Source organism: Leptosomus discolor, chromosome 19, assembly GCF_034619465.1.
Source record: "Leptosomus discolor isolate bLepDis1 chromosome 19, bLepDis1.hap2, whole genome shotgun sequence".
In the NCBI taxonomy this organism is placed as follows: domain Eukaryota; kingdom Metazoa; phylum Chordata; class Aves; order Leptosomiformes; family Leptosomidae; genus Leptosomus; species Leptosomus discolor.
In genome coordinates, this window is record NC_141409.1 from 2560296 (window position 1) to 2588157 (window position 27862).

Sequence of the window (27862 nt, forward strand, 5' to 3'; positions counted from 1 at the left end):
CAGTGCTCTAACTTCAAGTATAGGGAACTCACAACTTTGTGCCAGTGGGATACATTGGTCAGAAGAGGAACAGGACTCTCCTGTTTTATAGGTGATGGGACCTATAGTTGAAGGATTTTTAGCTACTTCTGGTCTGATCAGATTCTAAAACACTTAATCTTTCTTTAGCTTCATCGGCCCACCTATTTCTTGCAGAAGACACTGCAAAGAGGATTATTCTATGAGGATTAGTAACACATGATTATTTTTTCTTCTATAGAAATGTTTGACAATAGCAACTGCCTCAACCCTCCTACAGGTCTATTTCTACTTAGAGCCAACACCAAGGACTACACCCAGAGCATCATCCCAAGCAGGTGGCAAAGCTGAGACAAAAGAAGCTGTTAATTATGTAAGCAGAGGTTTCTTGCTTGATTTTTATCTGCAGACCATAAAGCATTATTTGCCCCAAATCAACCAGCAGGTAGTTAGCACAGCTGGGAAAGGACATCCTGCTCCTGATCTCCAACAGCTGGACAAGACTCCCCTTCCAGGCCCAAGCTAATGCCATTTGGTCACACTGCAACATCAAACCTCCACGTGGATTCACAACAGAAACGAGACTTTTATCCTCTGGGAAAACACCTTTCCAGACTTCCCTTCTGGTAGCAACCTCAGCGGAGCTTCTCTTCAGCCCTCCCTTACCCCACACATGCACCCTCCCCTCTTTCACCTCTCCCACAAGAATTTTTCAGATTTTTATCACTGACATTTACCATAGTTCTTCCTACACTATAGTAAGTTTATTACACATTAATTCAATTAAAAGATGAAAATGTGAACCAGCGAGATGCTCAGCACTTGGCGTATCTCCTACTTCTGTCGATGTAATTCTACTCCTCTCACACACTACTCTGTTCCTCTGCGGCCATCCCTTCCTCCAAGGCATGTGATACAAAGGGGAGCTGCTTGAGAAGGCTCTCACAGCATCAAGCATCCTCAGAGATACAGCAACAACAACAACAAAAAAAGGATTTTTATTTGAAAGGCACAGGCATATTACACAAACTCAGTAACCAGCTTTTGAAGCAAATTATTAAAACTTGGTTCAGGAGAAGAGCACTCTTAATTCCAATAAAATGTCTCTGTCAAACTGTTTCTTTAGTTAGCCCAGAGGTGCCAGTGCCCCCTCGCCCCCTCACCCCCTCTCTTCTCAGGCTACATCACTTCACGCATCAGCAAGTTATCTAATGCAAGTTTGGATAAAACAATTTATTCACAGGAGCAACCGCTTTGGTTGTTGAAGAGTACAAAGGCACAGACCTGCTCCTCTCACCGACTGGGAACGGACACATCCACCTCTGCGTAAAGGTCTGAGCCGTAAGGTCCCAGAGCTTTCTCACAGGGAACCCACAACACGAGTGTGTTTACAGGGAGCACCCACTTCTGCCTCTCGCCCCTCTCCAAGCTGCCTTCGGACGACAACACAAGCTACACTTGTTTCAGCTTTTCCAATTCCCGTTTGCCACGGCTTACAACAAAGGACCAGCACTACTTGGTGTCACTAGAAAAGCAGCCACCTGAGGTGTTGCAGGTGAGTCCTCCTCAACTTCTGTGCGTGCCCTGTGCACCGCACGTTCCCCTGATGCGGGTTCACAGGAGCAGCACGTTCAACTCCTCCGACAAAGAGCAGAGAAAAGCGTGCTGCAACTGCTGAACGGCAAGCACCAACAAAACTTCGTGCCGGGGAGCGTTATGATTTCTAACGGACAGCATCATTGCCTTAAAAACTCCAAACAGGCATTTTCTGATGGATCATTTAGATTCCAGAATATGCGTTTTGCTGGTTCTACTCCACAGGCTAAAATCTGATTCTTCCTGCTCTATTGCTTGCGCACACGGTGAGAAAAAACACGGAACCAGAAGTCACGGCGGTTAGCGACGCTTGTGCCAAACAGCTGGCACAGCCAGGGGCAGGTACCTGTCCCACGTACAGCCTGGGAGGCAGCGAGCCCTCAGAGCACACCAGAGTGCACAGTGCCACACGACAGGCAGAGGTTCACTATTCTCAGAAGCACAGAGAGATTTGTTTATTTAAATTAAAAAGTCATAGTTTCAGAGTGAGCCAACAGATCTTCCACCTGACTCTATCACCCAATACTCCTTTATAAAACCTACTACCTCAAAAGCACTCTCGTCCTGTTGAAACAACACATTGAGACAAGTAGAGCCCCAAATCCCTCTACAAGAACGTGACGAGATAAAAGCAGCGCCAGCAGAAAGTCCCAGCACGAGAAGTATGCTCCTGCTGAAGGTGGAAAACTTGTACGATGCCTTAACAAACCAGACTGCTGCAAATCCCTTCCTGACCTCCAATCTGGATCAGACTGCAAACACAGGGGGAAAACACAGCAAATGGGGGAGAGGAGTCTCTGAACCAGTAGAGCACACCCGCTTGCCCAACTCAGTGTCTGCTCTCTGGGGCAGAACTCTGAGGATTTAAAGAGCAGTGGAGGAAGAAACACACCACCTTAACCTAACTTTTCTCTGTAAGGACAGCATGCAGAACTCACCCTTGAAGCAGAGGTTCATCCAAAAGCATAAGACTGCTTAAACCTATCTTAATTTAGAACTACAGCCCTTGAAGCAACATTAAAAAAATAAAATCCTGCTATTTCTGCAGCCAAGCAGCCTAAGAAGTACAGGGTCCCAGAAGGTGGCTCACTGATATCTCCAGTTTCCCCCAAACCACACGGGCATCCTTGCACCAGCAAGTTGCCCCAGATTTCAGGTTTAAGCTCATCTTCAAAATTGTTGTAATTTCAGTTTAAGAGCTCGAAATAATGGCAAGCCTTTAACCCTCCTGTAAACTATTCCTACAATTAACCTCCATCCCTGCTAGGAAATTATGTCATATTTAAAAGAATTCGTGTAGCTTTGACTTTCAGTTACTGGATCTTATTATGCCTTTGTTGGAAAGACCGAAAATATTCCGCTATCAGATAACTTTCCCGTAGGCATGGGTTTCCACAGAGTGGCTGAGTCACTTCTTAACCCTCTTCTCTTGGCTGTGCCTGAATAAACTGAGTTCATGAAGTCCACTACACGGCTTGTTTTCCAGAACCAGAGCATTTTTGTGGCCAACCCTGGACTCTCCAATATTTTTGTATCTTACTTGAGAGCTACTGTAAGGGGAGATTATGTTCTAGCAGCCTGTTCTACCAACACCACGGTCACACACGTGATCACTCCAACTTGACTCTCTTTAGAAAAAACAAAAAAAAAAAAACCAACAACCACCAAATCGACCCTTCCCACAACAGTGAAATTCAAACAGCATCACTGACACAACTGAATCCTGCAAGTCACCCTTTACCACCCTTGTTTGTGGCAGGAAGCCATCGTGGTTTCTAGACTTGACATGGTCTTTTTCATTACATCGAGATCCTTCTCCCCCTTGGAACCATCTGACCAGGCTACAGCAGAAACACCTTGTCACTGGTACATCTCGTCTGTCTGTTATCAGTAAACTTTAACAGCAAAGGTTATAAACCTTCTTTTGGATAATTTAAGTCAGTCTCAGCATTTGAACAAAGGACTGGTAAGTGGAGGAGCTGACTGGAAACAGCCCACTCACTTATGTCTTCCAGTAAACAATCAAGATGAAGGATTTATCTGTAAGGTTGTTCTTAAATTTTGCCTCGCTGCCTTACGTCACCGCCTGTGTTTAATTAAATTGCCAGGTCACACTGGAGTCAAATTCCTCAGAGAATTCCAAGTATGTGAAAGTAAATTTATCATCACTTGACTTAATCAGATCTTGAAGCCCCCTCTCAAGGAACACCCGGAGGAGGGCCAATCTCTTTTTCAAGCACACGTTGTTTAACATTTAATCTCTACATTCATTGTATTTGTAGTATCTAATTATTTACAACGTTTTACTTGCTTATTTTATTTTATTCCTGCTACTGACATCAGGTTAACAAACTTGCTTTTTCTGTTTCCTAACACACATTTGACCTTTCCACCTCTGTGGACAACATTCACGGTACTTCCAACCCCACCGACTTCCTTCTCCATTTTTCCAAAACTTCTAAAATCGGTGGCAGGGAGCTCAACCAACGGGTTTAAAGCGAAGCTGTGTGAAAACGCAACACTTCTGCTGGTGCCTGTAACAGGGCTGCCACGGGTTCCTTTGGCTTCCACTGAGAGCTTGCAATTAATTCACCCCAATTATCTGCAAACCATCTAATTACGCACGGCAGCTATACAAAGACTACAGAGCATGTAATCACTCCTAATTAGCAACTCGCAGCGTGCACCCACCGCCCGCCCCCGCCCCGCACACCCGGATTCACCGCTCCTGCCCCACCTCTGCACTCGGCGGCCCCCGGACACCGCCCGCCCCACTCGGCCCGTCTCCCCAAGCCGCCCCCAGCCCCAGGCGAGCGGCTGCGGGCCGGCAGCCACCGGGCCCCAGCCCCGCCACCTCCGCGAGCGGGCGACCGTAAATACCGCCGGGAGGCGCCACCCAGGGAGCCCGAGAGAGGCTTCATGGCTTTATTTCGGCTGCGAAATACACCCGAAGCGGCCCCCCCCCCCGCTCCTCCCGAGCTTCCGAGGCTCCAAGTCCGCTGCGCCGCGCCGGGCTCCTCCGCACAGGGCCGGGCCGGGCCGGGCCGCGCTTCCCCCCGCCCTGGGACTGTGCAGAGAACCGGGCCCGCCGAGGCTCTACGCCTTCGCGGAGCCGCAGCCCGGACCGGAGCTGCCCTGGTGCGGCCGCTGGTTCCTGCCACTCACCTCGCACCGACCCGGAAGCAGCGGCGGGAACTCCGGAGTCCGTCGCTTAAAATCTTCCCCGTCGCGCCCGCTCCGGTGCTCCCGGAACCTCCCGTGCCCAGCCCCGCGCCCCCACCGGCCCTCTTTCCTGCGGGCACCGACGCACAGCGCCTGCAGGGGGCGGTGTCGCCCGTAGCAATGCCGCGAGCGCCCGAGGGGCGGGGCCGGCCCGGCGGCGCCTTAACGATAGGGGCGGGGCCAGAGCAGGAGGGGGTTACCGTATTCACCAGAGCGCGGCGGCGCCCCTACGCCTACCGTAGTTACTGTAGTTAACGCGCAATCCTATAGGGCCCTAAGACGGTCTCTTTTTAATTAAAAACCCCGCAGAACCAGCATTACGGGCAGTGCCAGCCCTGGCCGCTCACTGCACTGCCAGGGGCTTCCCAGTTGCCGTTTAGCGCCGGAGGCTAAGCCAGCCAGCACCCGCTCCGCCCTCGCCTCTCTCCCCCAGACGCCCCGGGCCCACGGGCCGGCCCCCGCCCGCCGGGCCCTCCCCGGGAGCCCTGGCACGGGTGGGCGCCGGCGGCTTCCCCGGCCTGGGCAGGAGGGGAGCGGGCAGGTGCCGCCGGACTTCCTCGTCCGCCCGCTCCCCGCCCAGGGGCCGCGCCCGCCCGCCCGCAGGTGAGGCCCGGCGGGAGGCCGGCAGAGCCCGGGGAGCCGCCGGCCATGGCGTACCGGGAGCTGGTGAGGCGCTGGCATGAGGGCGTGCTGGCGGCCGACGGCGGGGACTGGGCCGCCGCCCTGGACATCTTCGGCGGCATCCCGGAGCCGCCGTCCAGGATCTGCTTCAACGTGGGCTGCGTGCAGCTGCGGGCGGGGAGGCCGGAGGAGGCCCTGCGGGTGAGGGGGGCGCGGGGGGCGGCGGCGCCTTGGCCTCCCCGGGCTGGGAAAGCCAGAGCGAGGGACGGGGAGGGCGGCGGCGGGATGGGCCGCACGGCTTTCCCGCGTCGGTTTTGGAGGGAAGCACGCTGAAAGTCAAACTGTTCCAAACCCAGCGATATCACCCTGCACGCCCGGCTCGTAGCCCGGACACGGGTGGTGGTGGTGGTGGGCACAGAGCAAGGAGCCCTGCAGCGGCCTGCGGCCCTGGGCAGCCCCGCATGAGCGGGCGAGGCTGCGGGAAAGAAACCGCTGTGCTGGGAAACTACTGCCCCTGGGAAAGGGAGACCTGGCATCGGCAGGGAAGGGCCTGAGGAAAAGCCTTTTTCTTAGAGCACCTAGGGAGTCTGCTGAGGAAAAGCCTTTTTCTTACAGCACCTAGGGAGTCTGCACGCCCAGCTAAGAGCTGCCCGGTGAGGAGGGGTGTACAAGCCATTTCCTAAATAGCACAAAGCTCAGGCTGCGCTGGGGGGACCCGGGCAGAGCCACGGAGCCCCGGGCAGGCCATTTGCTATGAGGGACAACAGCGAGCACAGCCCGATGGTGCCCAGGAGAGGCTCTTTAGCCCTGATGAATGGGCACTGACTGGGAAGAAGCTCAGCTATTCTTCCGCGTAGGTCAACGGTTGGTTGTTTATTTTTTCTCTTTTATAGCACAGTAAAGCAGACTGTTAAAGCAAGGTATGCTGTCGGAGGCACAGGAGAAGCCAGCCACCACCTCGCCAAGAGGTGTGTTCCCTGACCTGCTACATATTTTCACCCCTGCAATGCTACCCCTAGGCAGTATCAGGAAAGTCTGGGGTTTCAGGCTCGGTTCATTGTCTACGTGCCATCTCTCTGCAGTGACAGGTGAAGAAGCACCCTCCTAGCTTTCTCAGAAAGACGTTAAGACAGTTTTCCCAGCACAGTGTTCCTTTGAGCCATCCACCATGAGCTGCTACCAGCTTTGCTGACACGTGCCTGTATTCAGCTGTGAGACTGGACCAGAAATGCTGACTTAGAGGTGTACTGGGTGAAGCCCTTCAGCTTTCTCTCTTGTACCCTCTCACACATCATCACCGCAGGCTGCTTCAAACAGCCTTCCCTAGCCTGGCTGGTCCTGCTGCTGCCACTGTCAGGCCAAACTGCTCCAGGCAACACAGATCTCCCATGGCAAGATGCCGGATGGCAAACAGAGCTCATTTATGTCCAGTCCATTTTACCAAGGAAGGATAAAAACCTGAAGCTCAGCTCATACAGAACCAAGACCTGAAAAATGACTTGGAGCTGACTTGCTCCTCAGCCAGGATCACAGCCCTGCACTTGTCAGTCCAGAGGAGCTGGTCAGGATCCCAGGGATGACTCCTGCACCCGGTGCAAGTGCGGCTTGGATGTGTCTGGCTGGGTGCATATACCCAGGCATCAACAGGAGAGATCCTGACTGTTCCTTGGGGTGTGTCTGTGTTTTTCTCCTTAGGCATTTGATAAAACCATTGCGAAGGACAACTCCCTAGCTGTCGGCTTCTTTCAGAGAGGGTTTGTCCATCTGCAGCTGGAAATGTAAGTGGGGCACATGTCCATTTCAGTCTGCGGTTTTCTCCTTTTAGTCATATTTTGTTCCTACACCTAAATGATGATTTTAAAATTTACTTCTTCCAGCCATCTTAACCAGTCCTGTTTGGCCTTGTAAACCGTGTCACGGGTCAGCAAGTCTTATCCCTGATAGGGCTGAGAAGATATGAGCTGCTCAGCCTTGGGGCCCCAGGGTAATACATGACATTACTGTCCCTTACACACAGAGAAAGAAGCTGCCCATATATGCAGGGCTGCCAGGAGCTTACATTGCCATTCAGATTTTCTTTGGGAATGAAAAAAATGTAATTGCGGTGCTCGGTGTATCTTCACATGATACATGTGAGTCTGGCTTTCCTAGAAGTGCCGTCTGCTTGCAGTGTCTGACTCTCACTCTCTGCTGACAGCAGGTTTTGTGGGCCTGATGTCAATCTCACTGATTTAATGGTGGGTTTGCTCCACTCGTGTCAAGGGATTGATTACTCATTGTTTCCACGGTTAATCACAGTGACATGCTGCTCAGAGAGGTGGGTGGCGGATTTTACAGATCCCATCTTACCTTCAAAGTTCAGTTATTCTCTTTCCTGTTATTTTCCTGACCTTAATTTCCACAAAATTACTATCTTTATTTCTGGGAGGGAGTTAAAGGGAGCAGTTCTGCACTCACAGCTGGCCCGTCAAGCAGCTACATGCTCGGTGCCTCTGCCAGCAGAGCTGCAGTCAGGGATGGCGGAGCCCCGGCCAGCACGCTGGAGCTGCTCCGCTCTGCTCCCAGCACCGGCAGGAGTGCAGCGAGCCTGCCCCGAGCACACAGGCTGTGCTGCAGGTCAGGAGCAGTGCAGCTGGCAGACCTGCCTCCTGCTCGAGGAGGTGGCGGCTGCCAGCCCCCCATGGCTGATGCTGCTCCTGCCCACCCACATCCACCTGGGCACCTTCTCGTAGCCGTGCTCACTGGCTCTTGGTCCGGTCACTGCTGCCCAGCCCTTCCTGGACCCTTCCTTTCACCACCTGCAGCCTCAGTGGGAACTTGTTTTGATGCCAGTTGCATACCTGGTGTAAATTCAGGCTAATTCCCTCCTTGTCCCTAGAGTTGCTCTAAATTCCTGCTCGCATTGCTCTGGCCACGCGTGTACCCTCACTGCTCACCATCAGCCGGGGTTTCCCAGTCCTCGCTTCTCCCCTGAGATACCTGCTGGGACGAAACTGCCAGCAGCAAGCTGGGCAAGGAGCATTTGTTAATCTTCGCTCTACATTTTCTCCTCCTTGGAACTGCAACTGTTTTGGGTATCAGAACCTGCTGTTCATCCCAGTCAGTAAAACAGTGCAGATAATCCCAGAGGAGAGACACACCATGTTCATTTTGTACTATCTACCAACAAGGAGAGGACAGGGAATTTTCTGTGGTCACAAGATGACACACATCTCTGGTGCAGCTCTCCTCTGTCTCGTCAGGAGACAGAGAAGAATACATGGGGTTTTGCTAGCTTGATCTTTGAGCTTCTTCATCTTCAGCTTTTTTAGTCTCAGTTGCTTCTCTCCCCTGTGCATTGTAGGTACGAAGAAGCTCTCTCTGACTATCGTATGGCCTTCAGTCATCTGAGAAAAAACCCCTTCATCGACTACAAGCAGCTGGGGTTGAGACACATACTCTATGCATGGGAGGTAAGAGTCAACCTGTCTCAGGGGTCCTTCCCCTCTGTTGGGGGGTATTCACCAGGTCTTTAGCATAGGGGTTAGTAACCCAAGACAGTACATTACAGCAGCAAAAAAATTTCTGCTTGCACTTTTTTTTAAAAGGAGCTTAATCATAAAAGTCATAAAACAATGTCATCTCTGAAGAGTTTAGCAAATTACAGTTTGAAAAGTAAAACTGTTCAGAGCAGATGCACAGGAATTGGTATACTGGGGTTTCTAAGCTTATCTGTGCATGTAATTGTGCTTACGTGCTTGTAAATGTGCATTAAGTTTTGTGAACTCCTCAGCTCTAAGAGCTGAAATGGTTTGAAGTGTAGACAGATGGAAACAAAATCAGTCCATAATGAAGTCTAAGAAACTTATGTGCACGAAAGTCTGTCTTTCCACGTGTAATAACTGGTCTTAACGTTACCTCTGCATCCAAACTTACACAGTGGGCTGCAAGGTGTGTTCTGCTTCTGTAACACGTCGCTCCGCAGCACTTACACTGTTATATGAAGTCAACCTGCCACATCCTGTTCAAAAAACGGTCTAAGTCTGAATTGATTGTAAATATTTGTAATATTTGGAAAGTTAAAGACTCCTAGAAACTGGACTTTACAGCGAGGGTTCATTTTGTATTCTGTCCCAAGTCCACACACAGGGACTGAAAAGCAGATACAGGAAAGGGTATTTAATTCTTTACTTCCTCAAGAGTGAGGAGGCTTTGTGTAACTCAAGTCAAGCATGCCCAAAACCTCATCGTTCAGTCTCGGTCAGTTCTCATGCGCCTTTTACCTGGCAGGGAGAAGCTATCCTTGGCATCTGTGGCATTACCCAAACCTCATTGTTTGTAACAGTTTCAGTGCCACAGCACTGCCTTCTCTGAGCTCACAGGCACTTAGAAACAATAGGTTCCCTGTGAAAGGTGCAGGGCTGCAGAGGCCCCGAGGCATCCGGAGGAGGCTGGTGCTCTTTCTGGTGTGAACACAGTCCCTCACTCCGCAGCTCTAGGCATTGCCAGGACACATGCTCTCACTGTGCTGGCGCTCCAGACTCGGGATCTGCATCCTGATTCGACTGTGTCTCGCTCTTACATCTACCTGCAGCTCATTTTTCAGAACACACAAAGACAGTGCTCCTGCAGAGCTGTGCCATCAGCTCTGCCCATGCACGGCTTCTAGTGCTATACCTCATCTTCTCTAGGGAGATGTGCTCTCTGGCTTGAAAAATCCAGAAGTATTTGCCTCTTGCAAGGCTGTAGCACTTCTGAGCTGAGCGAGAGCTGCTGCCTTGCCTCTCCACGAGGGAGGATCTCTGCAGTCCCTGTAGATGTTCAGGATTGCCATTCCCCTCCACCCCAAACAGCAGTCTCCTACTGCCACGATTAAGGGGTAAAGGAAAAGTGCCCAATTAGCCACACCTCTGCCCCAAGCACTGCTTGCATCCAGATCCCACAGAGCCATTTACATCCAGGATCAGGAGCTATCAGACAGGGAGTCTGCTAGGCCACACTTCTGCCTTGTAGGCCAGCAGCTTTTCCATACACCGACTGTTGGGCAGTGACAAGAAGAGATCTCCCACTCTCAATTCAGCATATAGATCAAGGCTTCCCAACACCCAGCCTGTAATACTCCCACACTTTGCCACTTCCCCACTGAACACGCTTACGTGCTGCTAAAGGGTAACAAGCTACAGCTGACAATTTGCACATTCACAGCCCACCACAATGTGAAATGGGTTCAGTTATTTATTTTGCAGTGAACAGGAGGCAGAATTTCTCTGCACAGCAAAAAATACTGCCTAGTTGCATGCAGAAAGAAACCCAAGAAAATCTTTCCTGGCCTTTCAGATGCAGGAAGGTTAAAATCAAAGCTTATATGGTACCAGAGTCTTCATCTGGTGTTCCCCTTGCCTTGAACAGAGCTGGCAGCTCCGGCACCCCCAGGAGCTAGCCTGGAGGTACTGCTTTGATCTCTTTCCACTCCAATTATGAAGTTTCTTCAGCTGTGCTGCTCAGAGTGCCTTTCCGGTGGCCAGTGGGGAGCAGATTGGTGCTGTGGCTGTACCTGTGGTGTTTTGGTGCCTGGTCCCTGTTTCTTTGCTGAGTTCAGTAAGTCGTGGTGGCTCTTAGCCTGCTGAGTTTGCTCCTTCCTTGCTCGCCCCAGGTGCTGTACAACACTGCAGCAGCGCAGTGCCGGCTGCAGCAGTGGCAGGAGGCCAGGGTCACCCTAGATCAGGCCATGGTATGGAGGCCTGAAGGGAGAACAGCCATCCTGGACCTGGCCCTTGAGCGGGTGCAGGTAAGTCCACCTGCATGAGTTCCTGGGTATGTGCATTGGGCTTAGGTTAAGAAATATGAGATAAGAATGTGCTAATTGTTGTGTGTTTGGGTTTTCTTGTCCACCCATCTGCTTGGTCACCTGGTAACAGAGTCTAAGCCATTTGCATAGGATGCTCTGCCAAACTAGTGCTTCAGCCAGTCAAGTAACTCCCTCACCCCCCGGTGCCTCATAGCAGAGAAACACCATAGTGGAGAATTAGGGGATAACCTCTCAGGCTGGGGTGGTGCTCCCTGCTGTTCAAGAGCTTAGTTCTGTTCGTACTTGTACTGTAAAACAAGTTGCCTTATGTAGCGTTTAAGTGCAGAACCCTACAAGTGCAGATTTGGACAGTCTCCCTTTTCATGACTCTGGCTGACTTTTGAGACCCTTTGGCCTCCGTAACAACTGGTAGCAGCTCAGATATTAATGACAATCACATTTAGAGCTTAAGTGGAGTGTAAAAGTGTTTCCAGGGTTGGTTCTAAATAATTTCCCATTAGACTCTTTTTATGATCAGGAACAACTTGCAGATCTCTGATTGACTTTTCTTGAAGGGTTCATTATTTTGCCATCTCCATATTTCCTTATCTTATTTGTATCCTTTGTAAGAGATGCTATTTTTTTTTTAAACTAATCATCTCTTCTGGCATCATGTTTGTACTTTATATTAGCGTATTATTTATGTTTGCTATTAGCATGCTACTCAGTGGTTGAACAGAGGAGAAAAACAACATTTGAAGTCAAATAGAAAAACTGCTTAGAAGATGTGTTTAATAAACCTTACCCCTCTGCCCTCCCTTCTCGCCAATCCCATGCCAACAGAGTTAGTCTTTGACTCAACACTGGGTAGTGGCTGCCGAGCTCTTAGTTTGCATCTGCTTGTTAAACTTGAGTGACATTTTTCAAGTTCATAGCCATAATTTTTGCCCCAGTGTCTTCCTGGAGCTGATCTTGCACACACAGGGAACCTCTATTTCCTTTTCACTGCTGTTGTGTTTCATTTAATATTAATTCATGGCTTTTCCCTTATCTGCTTTCCCTGCCCTAGGACCGTCTGTTTTTAGAGCCCATGCAGGTTCCTCTTGGGGAATTTTTCAGACCACGAAAGAAGGAAGTTGAGCAGCTGGATTCAAAAGATTTCCTGGGTAAACCCAAGGTAACAGGCATGTAATCGTTAAGATTAACAGCAAGCAGATTAAAATCCCACCTTCTGACTTCTCCAGAGAGCATTACCGTTGGCCACTCCACGGATCACTGCGCTGGTGACGATCCAAGAGCAGGATCGTCAGAGCTCGCAGCCAGTTAAGGCATCTGGGACACAGAAGGTGAAATTTGTTGAAATTGCCACCTCTTCTATCAAAAATGCACTTTGGTGCTAAAACCCCTTTCCAGTCTTGGTCACTTTAAACTCTGGAAAAGCTGAGCAGTTTTTTAGGGAAAGCTGTGGTTGTCCTTTTGCTGACAATGACATTTTCAAGAGGAGCACGTTCTTCCAGCGTGCTCCTACTCACTACTGCGTTCCCAGCGGGACAGGCAGGCACTTGGGAGACAAATGCTTTGTCACATCCCTTAGTGCAAGTCAGCAGAGAATTTCTCTGATCCCTTCTGTGACCAGTGCAGTCAAAAAAAGTGCCACAGGCAAGAAAGCTCCAAGAGAGCTCCACCATGAATAAAGGAAAGGGAAAGTAATTAATTCACGTACTTTTAAAGAAACGTTGGAAGGACTGAAAAAACAGGGACACGAATGGTTGAAGCTTTTTTGGGAATCCAGCTCTGCTTTTTCCACTATGTGCATGGCTCTACTTTATGCCTGACCTTAGGATGTCAGAAGGAAATGCGTCTGAGTAGCTAACCTGTCGTGAAGTTTGAGAGTCTCTTCATCCAGCCTGGAATCAGTCATTACTTTGTCCTCCGACAGGTCATCTCATCCATCATTCCCAATGATGAGTACATTGGCTTCGAGCCTCTCAGGCCTCAGGTGAGCAGGACATAGCTGTGAAGGGAGGAATGGAGCTGTCATGGAGCTCCAGGTAGGGCCTCAGATCCTAACACCGTCAGGGTAAGAACATACTGTTGAAAAAAACCCAGTGCAATGTCAGACTAGATCCATGGGGCTGTTCAAAGCCTGGTGGCGGGCTTCAGCATTGGCTGGAAGGGACACGGTGATGTGAGTCTCCAGCCCTTTGATGATGCATTTTTGTCTCTTCGCTGTGTCAAAACAGCAGTGGAGACTTTGCTGTGCTCAGCACGCATTTGCCCAGCGCTTCAGTAAATTTGTCAGCCTTGTCATGGCTGCTTTGCGCTGTAACATCAGTTTCTTAGAACCAAGGATGGGGGAAGAGATTTTGTTACCTCCTGATGGGATAAAGAGGGAGGGAGAGAAATAGAGGTACATCCTGGTAAGGTGTGGAGCAGCAGACTTCTGTCTGGGTGCTGTGGTGTGACAAATGTCGAAAGTAAATACAAAATACCACCGGGTGATATTCTGAGGGACAGCAATAAGGTGGCACTGTTGCTGTATAAGGGACTGTTGTAAATAGATGCTGTTGTTCCTCCCACAGAAACAGGGCTTTTATGAACCCAGTGCTGATGCTCTGCGGTAAGTGTTCAGTTCCACCTTCCTCTAACTCTTCTCTCACTGTTTCTGTTTAGAAGGTCATGTTTTGTTCTCTGATATCTTTGTCTGAAGACTCCACACCCACTTCTCACCAAGGGTGGAGCAAATGACAAGCATGCAAAGGCTTCTATGGGTGCAGAAGACACTGCTGTTCAGTGGCATCTCTCATGCAAGAATCTCAGGGCAGTTTGCAGGAGCTGATTCTATAGCCTTGGGATGCAGGCATGGATCGTGCCATGGCTGGGGAGTGGAAGCAGAGAGAGGTTGTGGGACCTGCCCAGGTCTGTGGCAGAGGATGCTCAGCTGTCCCCTCCTAGTTCCCAGGACAAGGCTTCCAAATACTCACCTCCAGCCCTGTTGTGTTGAGCCAAAATCAGCCTTGGTTCAAAAAACATGAAAGTCATTTGTTTTGGTGATACCGTATCAGCAGTACTTCAGGGCTGAGTTTAATAGTTTTTTGATCTAGAGAATGTGTATTGGTACAATGAAAATGGGGCAGTTGCAGTTGGGAAAGCGGTGTTTTCCAAGCTCCTTTTGTTCCCAGTTGGACCAAAGAGTACCAATGGAAATCGTTATTTCCCAACACTTGAAACTTTGTCACATGCCAGTTTTGATCAGTGTGGTGTTCTGGATCAAAGCCACCCAGCACCAGAACTCCAGGGCTAGTAAAGGTGCTCTCATTCCTTCTTTCCAGAGACAGTGAATCGGGCTACTGTCAAGTTTTGTCCCACTATTACCCTGAGGACTCGGAGAAGCTGGCAGTGAAAGCCAGCAGTTTGGTCTTCGTGCTGACGAGAGGAGCGGATGGCTGGGCTACAGCCATACACGATGGACAGGTGAGGAAAACGGGGGGGCTTTCCAGCCCACCCCTACCAGCAGAGACCCACAGCCCTGCCTGTGAACAGGAGCTTGCTGCAACCCTCTGAGCACATTCCTTGGGGACCCACCTGCAGCACTGCAGGGCAGAGGATGAGTTCAGGAGCACATTTCCACAGACCAGTTGCTAACCATAAATTTCTCTGATGCTTGGCTCTCATGGGCTTCTGCCATTCACCTCTGTACCTCCGTAAGGGCATCTTTTTGGGCAGTTGTGCTTTCCACCATACAGGATCCTATGGTGGGATCATGTAGGGTGACAGGCTTCACCAAGGACCAACATTTAGAGCAGTATTTGTCACCTAAGAGCTCTAATGGAGCTGAAGAGGCAGGTCGGTCCTTACCTGGTGTGTAGTGCCTCTGTTAAATTACCTTTGGGGAGGTTCTGGGGGGGTTTTACCTCTGCAGGCAGGTTTTATAAAGGGCTCTGGAGAAGATCTAAGGAATTAAAGCCTGACAAATCTGAAATCTTTCTGCAGACTGGGGAACTATAGTGTAAACAGCTTGAATAGAAAAGGACAAGTATGACAACATGGAAAATCTTTTGTTGACAGAAGCTATTTCTCACATATTTACTTAAGTTCTTTTAAAGAGCCAGAGCATACCTGGGTTAGGTTGAGCCAGTGAATGTATTATCTGCCTATATTTAAAAAAGAAGCCAAAAGATTCTTCACAAGACCACTAAAAAAAGTGAGCTGTTTGAGCAGGAGAGGCAGTGCTCTGAGGCCTGATAACAGGTTAAAATATGGAAATGAAGGGTGGGCATAAATGAACAGGTTTTTCTTTCTTTCTTTCTTGTAAAAAAAGGATGTCCCCACAGAGCATCTGCTGTGACCTAAGCATTTAGCGTATTCCTAAGTGAAATAGGAATGGGGATAGTGATACAGTGCTTCTTGAGGTGACCATCTTCCGTGACAGACAATCAAACCATTCAGCATAGCCTGAAGCATGTGGAGCTAAAGATGAACAGTGACAGAAGTATTTGACTATGCTGGTTGACTGCTCAGTGAAGTATCCGATGAAATTCAAAGTCAAGCAGTAAAATAATAGACACGGGGCGGGGGGGGCAGGGAAAAAAGCATAATTACTCGCAATGATCCATTGGAATTACTAGCCCTACAGCAGTGATTATCAGAAGACACAGAAATCCCTCAACATCCTTGCTGCGCTCCGCCTAAGCATCTGGTTTAGGATCGGGGTGTTGGGCTTGGCGGGTGTTTGGTCTGTTACCCCGCAGCCTCTCCGTTAGCAGCCCTGCTTTCAGCAGCAGAAGATGCAAAAGGACCGTTAGATTTTGCCCAGCAATTTCTGAGCACCAGCCACATGGGCTGGTACGTGACCCCGGGCTCCCCCTGGGCACGTTGGTTGCGGTAGGGCGAGCAGGCAGTGGTGGTTTGCCAGGGCAGGAGCAGCGCCGAGCGGGGCTGAGGGAGGATGGGGCTGGGTGGGCTGGGGCTGTGTCTGCCGTGGCAGCAGCCCCTGTCTCACCCTGCTCTGCTTTGTGTCCCGCAGAAGCTGCGCATACCGAGCTCTCTCCTGGAGCCTGCCTCAAAAATGGATAAATGGGTGAGCTGACAGCCTTGCAACCAGGGTGAGGAAGGGACCAAGAGATACATTTGGGACATTTATTTCTAAGATTATCACAGGATAGGACCACTGTGTAAAAGAAACATTGAGTGTGAAACACTGAGACACCTTGACTGAAGACCAAGTGATCTTGAACAGGAACAACAGAAGAGTTAAGAGCCAGAAAAATGTTTGGTGGTTTTTTTTATATATATGCATCAGATCTCTTTACAGCAAAATCTGGGGGCTTGGACATACAGCCAGGCCACAGCAGCCTGCATTACAAGCTGATCCAGGTGTTGTTATCTCTTATCCGCTGTGAGCTGATGGAGCACACAAAGATGAGCAGCTGCCACAGCTCTCCTGACCCACTGTGACTTGTTAAGCCGCTAGAGCACAAGGTTGAGTTTGAGGGCTTGAGGCACATGCTTATCCAGCCTGCTGCCACGGCATCTCAGCCGCTAGATGTAGCAGGGAAGCGGGTGAGGAGTGCTCACGTGTTCTAGTTCACCAGCGGAGTGAGAGCAGGTTAATCTCCTGCAGCGGGACAGTAATATCTTAAACAGGCACCGCTTTTTGCCTTGAGGCCATGCGCCTAAGCCCTAAACCCTCACCTTTGACTTAGGAAAAACTTCCTTCGTCTCCCATCTCCACCCCAGGCACGTCCACACATGATGCCAATCGTTTTCAAACTGAACCCAGTGCGGAAAGCTGCAACTCAGACCCCTATTTCCTGGAGAAATTTTTGAAGCACATGGTTGTTCTGATGTTGCTATGGTTTTTATTTTTTTTCCCCTCCAAATGAATCCCTGGCTGTAGCACACACTTGGGCATTTGCTCCATGGGTGTCTCGCTGTGAACCAGCCCAAGTTCCCAGATGAGCTGGCAGATGGTGGGGAGAACCCGCAGCACAGTCTGAGCAGTCTGCCTCTGCTCCAGCACCAACCTAGCAAGGGCAGGAGGCTGAGGAAGTGTCCCACCAAACCTCTCATCACCCCTGCTCCCCACAAGAGCTGTAGAGACCGTTAAGAGCCTGAGTGCTCCACCTCATCCAGCCATTTAATGAACTGGTCTCCCTGGGGCTCTCTCTGGGGTCACATCCCGAAATTTAGAACTGGCTGCACAGTCCGTCACGCACACCAGCTTTGCCCAGGCGCTGGTGTTTTCAGCTCACTCCTTTCCGATGTTGTTCTGTTGCAGAAGATCAGCAACGGGATTCCCCTCCCTCCTGCCCAGGTGCCTCCCAGCCGACTCCACGTGAAGCAGAAGCCAGGTAGTCCCCTGGGCCAGGGCCCTCAGCGGGTGTTACGTGAAGCTCTGCCCAAACCCCCCTGCTTTAGGGGTGCGTGGGGGGGCTGGTTGCCCGCTGCAGCCATGGTTGTCTGTGCTAGCAGGTTGCAGAAGAGCTGCCAGGGCCTCTACTGACTGCAGGCGCTGTTCCTCTGCTCTTATTTTGTTCTGCAGGATCTCCTGGGGGAGAAAGTGCCTCTGCAAATGATGCCGGTGCTGAAATGGACTTCCAGGTAAGGTGCTTCACAAGCCAAAGCTGGTACAGCCTCAAGAGATCAAGGCTGTGAAAAGTGCAAGACTCCTGGCCAGATCCTCCAAAATTCCTGAGCTGTCCAAAATCACTGGAAAAACTCTGCCCGTTTTCCCATTCCGAAGAGAGGTTCCCGTGTGGTCTTTCCTTTACCACTCCCGAGTTTGTAACCATACAATTTTGTGAGGCGACATGAGGTTGAGACTTACCAGGGCAGTGCCCTTTTGCCGTCCTCCAAGGAGCCAAGAGCCCAGTGTCCTCAGGCACGCACTTTACAGCCTGTTCTGCAAGAGAGAGCAGTCTTGGAAGTACCTGCTGTCCCTTCCCCCCTCCTCCTAGGTGGCATTATCTGTCCCTGTCAGTCTGGATACCACAGTTCATCCATACTTGTGGTGTTCTGGGGTGATGTCCTCTGAGGCACTTCCATGTCATTACCAGCCACGGTGTGATGGACCTGGAATCACTCCTGTGTCCACTTGGGGACAGCACCTCTCTGGCAGTGCCAGCCGCAGGTCAGCTCTGCTCCCTTTTGTCTTTGCCACCCCTATTTGTAGGGCTTTTGGAGCGGTTTTTTTGTCAGCTGTACTTCAGAAAAGGCAGCAGAACAGGGGGACGGCTGGAGGAATTGGGCCCTGCTCATGTAGGTTTGTGGTTGGGAGGTAGCTGTGATTGGACCCAGTAACAGGCTTCCTGGGTCATGGGAGGAACGTTTGATTCCGGGCTTTGAATCTATAGTTCTTTCTCTGAACTTCAGATCTGCATTTTGGTGCTGCCCTACCATCAAGTGGTAGCACTGAGCCGAGGGGTTGTGTCTGTGTCATCTCTCTTGGCGCGAGAGTCCTGAATAACCAGACTGTTCCTGGTGCCACATCTCTCAGCAGATCCCACTGCCCCACGGAGAAGCTTCCTCCAGCACGGACAGACCCGTGGTGCTGCGAGCGCGTTGCGAGTGCAGTGTGGTGGTGAGGGCCGGCAAGGTGCCGTCCCTGCCGGACCTGCGGGCTCTGCTGCGGGAGCGGTTTGGCCAACAGGCCGAGCAAGGGAGGCTGAGGTACGCTGCGGCACGGCCGGGCTCTCCGGTGCTCTGCGTGCACGGGTGTGTGAGGGGGCAGCAGCAGCCGTTCCCCTGAGGATACAGACCTGCATCTGGTCTCCTGGGAACGTTTAACTGGGGCCAAAGCATTCTAGCAGAGATTCAGCAAAGATGTGAGCACACAGCCTTTCTTGCAGGGCTAACCTTACTATGGCTTCTGGTTTGGAGCAGAGCGTGGGCTCTGTGGGCTTTGGAGGCCCAAAGGATCTTTCCCAGGAAACTGTACCATGGTCAAGGAAAGGGGGAACACAAGGGAAAACTCTGCAGATGGAGCTGCTACATGTTGGATTTTCTCCCACTCAGCATAGCCTTTGAGATACGCTGGGATCAATGCAGGGCAATTTGGGAGTGGGTCCTGGGGTGAGGTCTCCCTGACTGTGACAGCCCTGGGGACACACAGTCAGTGTAGTCAGGAGAGTTCAGCATCTTCCCCTCAAGTAAGTGCGTGAAGAGGTGCCAGAGTCACTCCCCAACAGTGCCGTTTCTGCCCACTGAGCATGCAGGGTGGCTCCATGTCTTTGTGCAAGGTGACAAGCTCAGAGCTGGCTTACAAAGGGGCCTTGGAAGACTGAAGGTGATAGAGGGCTCGGCTTGCTTCAAAGTTTGGCTTTAAGTGAGGTGATCTGAGCCGTGTTAATGAACCCTTGCAGCTACAGGCATTCGGATGGCAAAGAGCTGGGTGCAGTTTCAGGAGAGGAGGATCTAGGGAAGATGTGGCAGCAGCTGACAGATGGCAGGCTGACGCTCTGCTGCCAGGTACGTGGGCTGTGACAAGCGTCTCTGCTGTGCTGGACTCAAATCTCTGCTTTGCCTTGCAACCTCTGTGCTGACTTTCTCCTGCAGGACTCGGACTCCCACCCAGGCAGAGCCGTCCTTTACCGGATGCTGGCTCAGCACTCTTACCTTGCGCAGGGACCGGGGGACCTGGAGTTCAGCAAGGGAGACGTGCTGGATATTCTCTCTGAAGGTAGCTCTCCAGTCCTGTCTGCAGGCTTGTACTGGGGCAGGCTTTTGGATTCTGCTGCGGGGAGGGACTGGGGAATAGACAGCCTCTCCAGTGCAATCTCAGGCTTATACTCTCAGGACATACTGGGTTTTGCCCGGAGTTAAATTGCAGCCATGAAAACTCTTGCTGACCCCACTCCTATGGGCCAGGGCTCATCCTGCTCCTTTATGTTTTCCCAGTGAACGAGGACTGGCTCGAAGGACACTGCAATGGCAAGATTGGCATCTTCCCCAAATGCTTTGCAACCCAGACCGGTTGTGGTGCTGCCTTCCTATAGCAAACAGGAGCCTTTTCCTGCCCAACTGCACTGTCTCCCAGAGGTGAGAGCCACCAGGCCCAGCTCGTTCGGGCCACCAAGCACAGCCAGAAGCTCTGCTGAACCTGGACAAGAGATGTCCCCCGCTCACAGATCCCATGGGGTCAATTCAGCAGTCCGACAGCATTTTCTGCAGCCTGTTCCCAGACCTGGCGTTTTTACCTCTGTGCTTATACTGCCAAGGGCGTGCTTGTGCAGGGCAGAGAGGAGAGGGGGGATCTGGTGTTTGTCTGTGGGAAATGTCTGTGTGGCAGCTCAGACCTCAGGGGCTCAGACTGCTGGGTGGGAAGAGGTTCCTCTGGATGGAGGTCTTCCCCCCCCTCTCCCTCGTTGCTCACGTTCAGGCTGGGAAGGCTGAGCCGCACTGTAGTGAAGCTGAGGGCAGCCGTCTGTGAGCAGGAGGCAGCGCCCTGTTCCCAAGGCCCCAGGGTCACGTAACCTTTTCTCCATCATAGAGATGTTGCTCATTTGAAAGGCTTTTGTAACCAGTTTGCAGTGGGGTGTATGGGATAACACCTTAGGCTAGGACCACCATGTATCACCTTCCACAGCAAATACCCCATGGATCTGCCAGAGACAAAGGGCTCTGACCATTCCTTGGCCCAGATGCCTTTGGTTCTTTTCTGAAGCAGGACTTAAGAGTCCTGCCTGGGTGTTCCTGCTTCATGCTGCTTGGGCAGGGGTCTTGCAGCACAGAGGAGAGGTAGTTGTGGAACCATCCTTGCTCAGACCAACCCTGGGCTTTGTCAGAGCCCTGGCGAGGCTGAGGAGAGGGCTGGCTGGGCAGCGTAGCGCTGGGCTGCTGGCTGGAGCTGGAAGGACTGAAATGACTGTCCAGTTCCTGCAGCTGAGCTGTGCTGGGCTCTGCTCATCTAAATAAAACACTCAAGTGCCTGGAGCTGGAACCTGCTACGGATTTGGTGTCTGACAAAGCTGTGCTACGTAACTTGAATATAAAATAAACTTTGAGCCAGAGTTGGCAGCTCTTAAATCAACTTCCACTTGTATTTTTCTGCTGAGCTATGCCAGTAAATATATATAAAGACAGCTGACAGTTAGTTTGGGAAGCTATTCTGTCACATACTACAAAAATCTTGCACATCTTGCACAGGGCAAGATACAGATAAGGTCACCCCTCTCCTCAGAGTTTAGATGGCCACCACTGCTCTCCATCATCAATTGCTTCCCACAGCTGTTGGGAGAGCAGCCCAGCAGGACTGGAAGTGCCAAGGAAGCTGTGCTAGGCTGGTTAGTGACTTACATATTTGAAAAACAAAATGGATTTTATTTCTTGTTCGAATTTATCTGGCTTCATCTAGCCACCAAGCCTCAGTCAGCTTTTGTCAGCCAGATCAAAGGAGTCTCTTCCTCTTAGAGGTACTTGGAGAGCTCAAGACACCTTTGTCATCTTTGACATCTTTACAGAGATGACCCAGTTAGATGTTCTGAGCAATGGAGATGGGTGTAATGCCCTCATTCTTCCCCCCCTTCCACCTTCTTTTGCACCCCTTCTCTGCCTGGTTTATTGGGCAGGATGCCTCTAGTCAGGAGGCTGGGAGCTACTTCATTTTCCAGAAACACTGCAGGAAAACAGCCACCAGGCCTGCCACTGTGGCCAGTACAATGAAGGAGATGGCACCTGCCCACAGACTGGGCTGGTGCCCCTTGACGTGTTCCAGAGCCTCTGTGGGGATCATGTTGGTGAAGTTCAGCATGAAGCCCAGCGTCCATCCGATGTCCATGTTTGCTGCCTGAGGTGAGAGAGCAGAGGAGATCACCCAAAAATGCCTCTCCCAGGCACTGGTAACTGTGGTGCAAGGGACTGACGGGCACCTCTCCCATGACCCGCCTGAGCTGTGATTTCATACATGGACCTGGCTATGGTGAACCTCATCCTACCAGCACCAGTTACACTGAGAGCTTTCCTGTTTCCCCTTCCCAAGGCCTAAAGGGCAGCTGAACATGGATGACTGCTCAGGTCCAGATGTGCCTCTGTGACCCACACATGGGTTTGGAACTGAGCTTCTCTCCTCCCTCAGGGTACTTCAAATTTGGACATATTCTGGTTCCAATGGGTCACTGGGGCCACCATCACCTCTCTGATGCTCAAGTCAATTCTGCCCAACATCAGAAACCAAAGCGGCCAAATCCTGCTCTGCACTTCTCTGACCCCCTTAAAATTATCTTACATTCACACCAGATTAAGTGAGAAACAAGCTGGCACCGGAGGTTTGGGGGCAGGTAAGAAAGAGTGAAGCTGTGCTGGGGTCACTGGGGAGCAGCCATGAGATGGGGACACATTTCTGGCACAGGGGACACCAAGGATGTGGCTCCTGAACATGTCTTCAGGCCGTGGCAAGGATGTGGCTGCAGCTGCCTGCCCGCTCTCAGTGCCCTGCAGGGTGTTTACCTGCTGGCTGAAGTGGATCCTGCTCCACGTGTGCTCACTGAACTTGTAGCCATCGAGCAGCAGCGTCAAGATGTAAATCGCCACGGAGCAGTACGTGTGTAGGTACTCCTTCTCCTGCGGGAAGGTCTCCACCAGCTGTGGGGCCATCAGGGGACACGATGCAACAGGAGATGAAACAGATGCTCAGAAACCCTCCCTAGCCCAGGGAACAGCAGGACATGTGCTTCCTGGGCAGAGATTTGGGACAGGGCCAGCACAGGGCTCCTTGCTGCCTTCAAAGGGCTCTCACCTCTGTCCAGTTCTTCTTGCAGAAGGTCTGGACTGTGGAGTTGACACTGTTTAGAGACTGCTGGCTGGTCAGGTTCAGGAAGTGGAAGGTGTAATAGAACCCAGCGAAGGCCTGGGGAATAACAGGAGATGGTAAAAGCTACATGTCCTTCCTCACCCCCAAAAAAAGTCCCAGGGACCGCTCTTGCCTGGGGACAGAGTCCCATGTAATTCCCAGGGTTCTGCATCCAGCACCACTTGATGCTCTGCCAGGCATCAAGTTTGACAAGACCCAAGGCTGCTGCTTGCACTCTGGGCTAGCTTAGACTTGCTCCTTGGGACATCTTCCCGGTTCCCTCAGGGAAGGCTGGGACATCACAGGAGGCAGAAGCCATCTAACAGTGTAGAAGAAGAGGTTTGCAGACGGGACCAGTTCTGGGGTCCCCTCTCTCCCTACTCCTTCCCACAAGCAGTAGCAGAGAAGACTCCCACCCTCCGTCCTTGCCCACCACAGCCACAGGGACGGAGGCTCCTTACGAAGAACTGTCCCCGCACGGGCGGCTGATAAACCCCGTTGAACCCGCACGTCCTGTTGGCCCCGCAGCTGAAGTTGAAGAGTTTCTGGATGGCGGTGCTGCACGCTGCTGGGTCCCCTGTCCCCGTCACCGTGAAGACCTCTGCAGGCCTCGGCGTGCTCGGGGCACGGACACAGGGGCTGTCATAGAGGTCTGCCGTGCTGACGTTCTCCTGGTAGCCCTTGGGGTAGCAGGGGTGTGACAACTGCTGGGGAGACGGGCTGCCCTGGAGAGAGCGCGAGCCATTAGTGGGGCTTGGCGTGGGATGCCAGTGAGACCCTACCCCGCAGCCCAGCCTGGGCTTAGGCCTTCCCAAAAAGCAGGATCTAGGCCCCAGGAGGACCTGAGGACAAGCAGGGTCCCTCCTTCGCACGATGAACCTGCCCGCGGCTCTCGCCGGTCCTGCTGTCGGCCCCACCGCTGAGCCGTGCTGGGGTGGCGATGCCGCTGCCAGCCGGTGCCTCCGCGCGGGGACGGCGAGCGGCTCCCGAGGGCAGCGCGGGCTCTGCCCGCACGGAGAGCCTGTGGCTCGCGGCGGTCGCTCTGGCCCCGTGGCAGCCCGCGGGCCCCAGCCCAGCAGGGCCCGAGGGTGCCTCCCGCCTGCACGCTCCCCGAGCAGCTCTGCCTCCCGCGGCGCTGGGCCGCGCGCTCCGTCCCCGGCCAGACAGGAGGACACTGCGTAGGGGTGGGGCGGAGTGCGGGAGCTGTGCTGGGAATCCTCTCTCTGGGCAGGAGTTGAGGGAGGGCGAGCGAAGGGGGACAGCGAGACCCGAAGGACACGGCTGGGCTTGGGAAACGGTGAAAAATGCCACGACACGGCAACGTGTGGGGAGAAGGGAGCCCTGGCAGGGAACCACCACCACCTTCCACCCAAAGGAGGGCATGTTCTGGTTCAGTACATAACATCTACACGTGCCCGGCGGTTCTGGAAGGCATCTTTCAGGGCAATGGGAAAGGGCTGAGGAGATCCTGGTGGCCAGCGGCTGCAGTACCTGGTGGAGAGCTGCCAGCAGCCTCTTCAAGGCCTGCGTCTGCCCATAGCAGAGGTAGCTGTGGGTGTAGAGCGAGTAGTTGGTGCCGTAGAGCCTGAAGAAGACGGAGGTGTTCTTGTCCTCCACGGTGACTCCAGGCTGGAAGGTTATTTGTGTCGAGGCACCCCCAAGGTCCAGAGCTCCGAGAACCTCCGTGTCCCACGGATGTTCCCATTTCTCTGCAAAGGAAAACTGGCCCGATAAAACAGCAAGTGTTAGTGTCAGCTGGAGGGACTCTCAGTCCCTGCCCCTTCCCTCAAGGTTTTGTGGGCTCACAAGCCCCTGAGGCACCTTCCACACCCTGTCTCCCTCTTGAACCCTTTCCTGCCTACGTCCTCCTCCACCCACACAGACCTCCAGGGTCCAGAGGCTTTGAGGAGGGACGGAGTAACCCCTTCATCTGGGGACGGATGTTGCTGCATCCCTGTGATGCCAAAATGGACCCAGGCGAGAGAGGAGAGCACCGGGCCAGGCTGAGCTGGACACAAAGACCCTGATCCTGTTCAGCACATCCCTGGAGCTGAATCTGCACTTCACAACCACCGGCTACACTTCTTGGGGTGACTCGTGCCCTGAAACTCCCTTTTTCTCTCCTCTGGGAATGAAGAGACCTGGCTGTAGCTGGGACAGGGCTATACACACGGCTCACCCCTCCTCTGCCCTCTCCCTGAGCCCGCACCTTGACGAGCGTCTCCAGCAGGTAGTTGACGGTGATCCAGCCGAAGGAGCCCTCCTCGTTGCCCGTCAGGATCCGAGCCCCGCGCAAGTCCACAGGGTACCGGCCAATGGCCCTGGCGACCTCGGCGAGGACCTGCTCGGCCTTGCTGCTGTTCTGCTCCCTGCCCAGGGAAGGAGACAAACGCCGTGCGCTGGAGCAGGCAAAGGCTGGGGAGCTTTCGGAGCAGGGCTGACAGCAAGAGGCTGCTGCCTTCTGCCAAGGCGCGGGGCTGCTCAGAGACAGGGCACATCCCCCTGCAGCGCTGCCCAGCCGGCAGGCTGGCTCCTGCAAGCCGCCAAGCCCCTCAATTGCTGCGTTGGGAGCCTCCCTAAAAATGCTGCCTGCGGGCTCTGCCTGAGCACGCGGGAAGGTTCATGCAAGTCCGGCAGAGGAGGGTCATCCACCTCGGGGGCTGCTGCCGGGCTGCTGCTGCAGTGGGCTGGGGGGTTCCCCCTGGGCACGGCCGGCGGCTCTCTTGGACGCCCCATCGGGCTGCAGACAGGGATGCCCATCACCATGGCCTGCCCGGGCAGCAGCCCCCCATACCCCAGCCCGCCGTGCCCCCAGCCCCTCGCCCCGGCCCCCTGTACTGCAGACAATGCAGAAGCGCGCGGTGGGGAAGGGAGGGGGTGCACAGCTCCAGTACCTCAGCAGCCGCATGCCCGCTGTGGCCCCCAGGTAGGTGGGGGTCTCCCGCTGCTGCTCTGCTGGGACAACCTTCATGGCCTTGTCCAGGCAGGGCTTCAGGCTGGCTCCAGCCTCAGCAGGGTTGTCTGCGTAGCTGGAGATGCCGGGTCCTGCAAGAGGGCACCCTGCGATTGAGCCAGTGCCACCCCGGAGGGACAGGATAGCAGAGCACACATCCACACAGAAAGCCCCGAGAGGTTTCTCCCCACGTACCCGGGCTCATTGTGCCCTTGCCAAGGGTGTCCCTGGAAGGGCAGTGCTCAGGGCTGGCCTGCCTGGAGGCAGCATGCGTGCCACGGCCAGGGCACAGCCTTGGCTCGCTGCAGGGGCAGGCAGTGAGCTCCTGCTCTGGTCGGAGGGGCAGGGCTGCAGCCGGAGTCTTGTGATGCTGAGCACATGCTTAATCCCAGGGAGGCCGAACTGCCTGGAGGCGGCCAGCCGGTTCCACAGGACTTGGTGACAAATAGAGCTGTTCCTTATATCCCTGGGGAAGGCGCAAGCTCTCCTTTGTCCGGCTAGGACGGCGTGTGGAGCCGATACGCGCACGCAGAGGTGCCCTCTGCACTGCTTGCTTGTTTGACTTCCTATTTTTAGAGGCTGGCACCAGATTTGAGCACCCAGCATGGTCCTGTGTTGGGCAGGGATAGGCTTTGGGGTGGAAATACCACTATTTCCCTTCCCCCGAGCTTTGCACACCATTATTGCCATTAGCCCACGCACTCTCTCCCTTACACTTTGCCCTCTGCCAGACCTTTGCAGTTAACCAGTAACTGCCATACCACCACCACAGAGCCTGGATTTGAGGTCAAGGCGATCTCTGAGCCCTCTCATCCCCTGCCCAGGCACCTCTGTCCTGGCCTGTTGGCCTTTGCCAGTCCCAGCCCAGCTCCACGTACCATTTAGCCGACCCTACCTCCTGTCGCTAGCCTGGCCCTTTCCTCCAGAGAGACCAGTCCTTGTGCCAAAGCCTGACAGCACCTTTGCGACAGGAATAAGTGCCCCTTTGCATATTTATAAATGCCCCAAAAATAAATGCCCTTTGGGACATTTACCACATCTGGCATGAACAAGCCAACTTGCCTTGGTGCTGCGGGACAGCCACCCTGGCAAGCACTGGGGCCAGCCAGCCCCAGCGTCCCCCAGCTGGGCAGGGGAGAGGGACGGACATGTCCCAGCACACTCACCGGGCACGGTGCAGGCCTCCACCTGGGAGACGATGCCAGTGCCGTTCTCCTTGTCCGCGGGCCACCGGTAGACATAAAGAGCTGTGTGTGTAGAGCCAGCGTCAAACACCAGACCGTACTGGGGGAGGCAGAGGGGACACAAGGTGTCAGGGGGTGCAGAGCTGCTTCACCTGCCATAGAGCATGGGGAGCTCCAGGAGAGGCAGCAGAGCTCCTGGTGGGCAGGGGAACCTCGACTGACCAAACGAAGTGTCACCAGAGCAGAAAAAGCCCTGTGGCATTGCAGTCACCAGCTGTGTCGGGGACAAGGCTCCATCTCAAGCCCTTTGAGCTGGCAATGCTCTGTGATGAAAAGGCTGTATGTACCGTAGGGCCAGCCACAGTGACCTAACTCTGCCAGACCCACCTGGCGTGCCAGTTGGTGCGGGAGTTTGTCCCCATCTCGGTGACAAACAGCACAGCATGCCTGAAACCTGGGGAAAATCCTACAGCAGGGGCAGCCAGCACCCAAGTGAGAGCAGACAGCTGCGCTCCTCCCAAGGACCCTACCTTGGTGCTGGGAGGCAGAAACAGGTCCTTCACATTCACGACACTCAGAATGAGGGCAATGATGCTGAAGACACAGGTCGCTGCCAAGAGACCTGCAACAGCCTTGGCTTTGTAGTCCATTCCTCCTCCGACCTGCAAGCACAGCCCCAACGCCCAGCTCACACACCGCTGCAATTGCAAGGC

At 53.1% G+C, this 27862-nt stretch overlaps 2 protein-coding genes across 3 annotated transcripts; one reads left to right on the forward strand and one right to left on the reverse strand.

Moving 5' to 3' along the window:
* Positions 1-5484: 5484 nt before the first annotated feature.
* On the forward strand, positions 5485-20220 carry NOXA1 (NADPH oxidase activator 1). 2 transcript variants are annotated; one of them, XM_086475789.1, is made up of 15 exons: positions 5485-5658; positions 7153-7235; positions 8801-8909; positions 11090-11224; positions 12294-12401; positions 13164-13223; positions 13807-13844; positions 14557-14698; positions 16251-16304; positions 17505-17577; positions 17769-17827; positions 18723-18895; positions 19588-19693; positions 19781-19904; positions 20123-20220. In XM_086475789.1, exons 1-15 carry the CDS (start codon positions 5485-5487, stop codon positions 20218-20220), a joined length of 1536 nt encoding a protein of 511 aa, XP_086331915.1. The 2 variants fall into 2 exon arrangements, with proteins under 2 accessions (XP_086331915.1, XP_086331916.1); XM_086475790.1 differs by having other exon boundaries at positions 18726-18895.
* A 1598-nt stretch (positions 20221-21818) lies between these two features.
* ENTPD8 (ectonucleoside triphosphate diphosphohydrolase 8) lies at positions 21819-27799 on the reverse strand. The gene is made up of 9 exons (XM_086475680.1): positions 27680-27799; positions 27132-27249; positions 25907-26057; positions 25222-25381; positions 24504-24734; positions 23474-23737; positions 22959-23069; positions 22670-22804; positions 21819-22010 (listed from the first exon to the last, which is right to left on the reverse strand). The coding sequence occupies exons 1-9, from the start codon at positions 27797-27799 to the stop codon at positions 21819-21821; spliced, it is 1482 nt and encodes a 493-aa protein (XP_086331806.1).
* Positions 27800-27862: the final 63 nt, after the last annotated feature.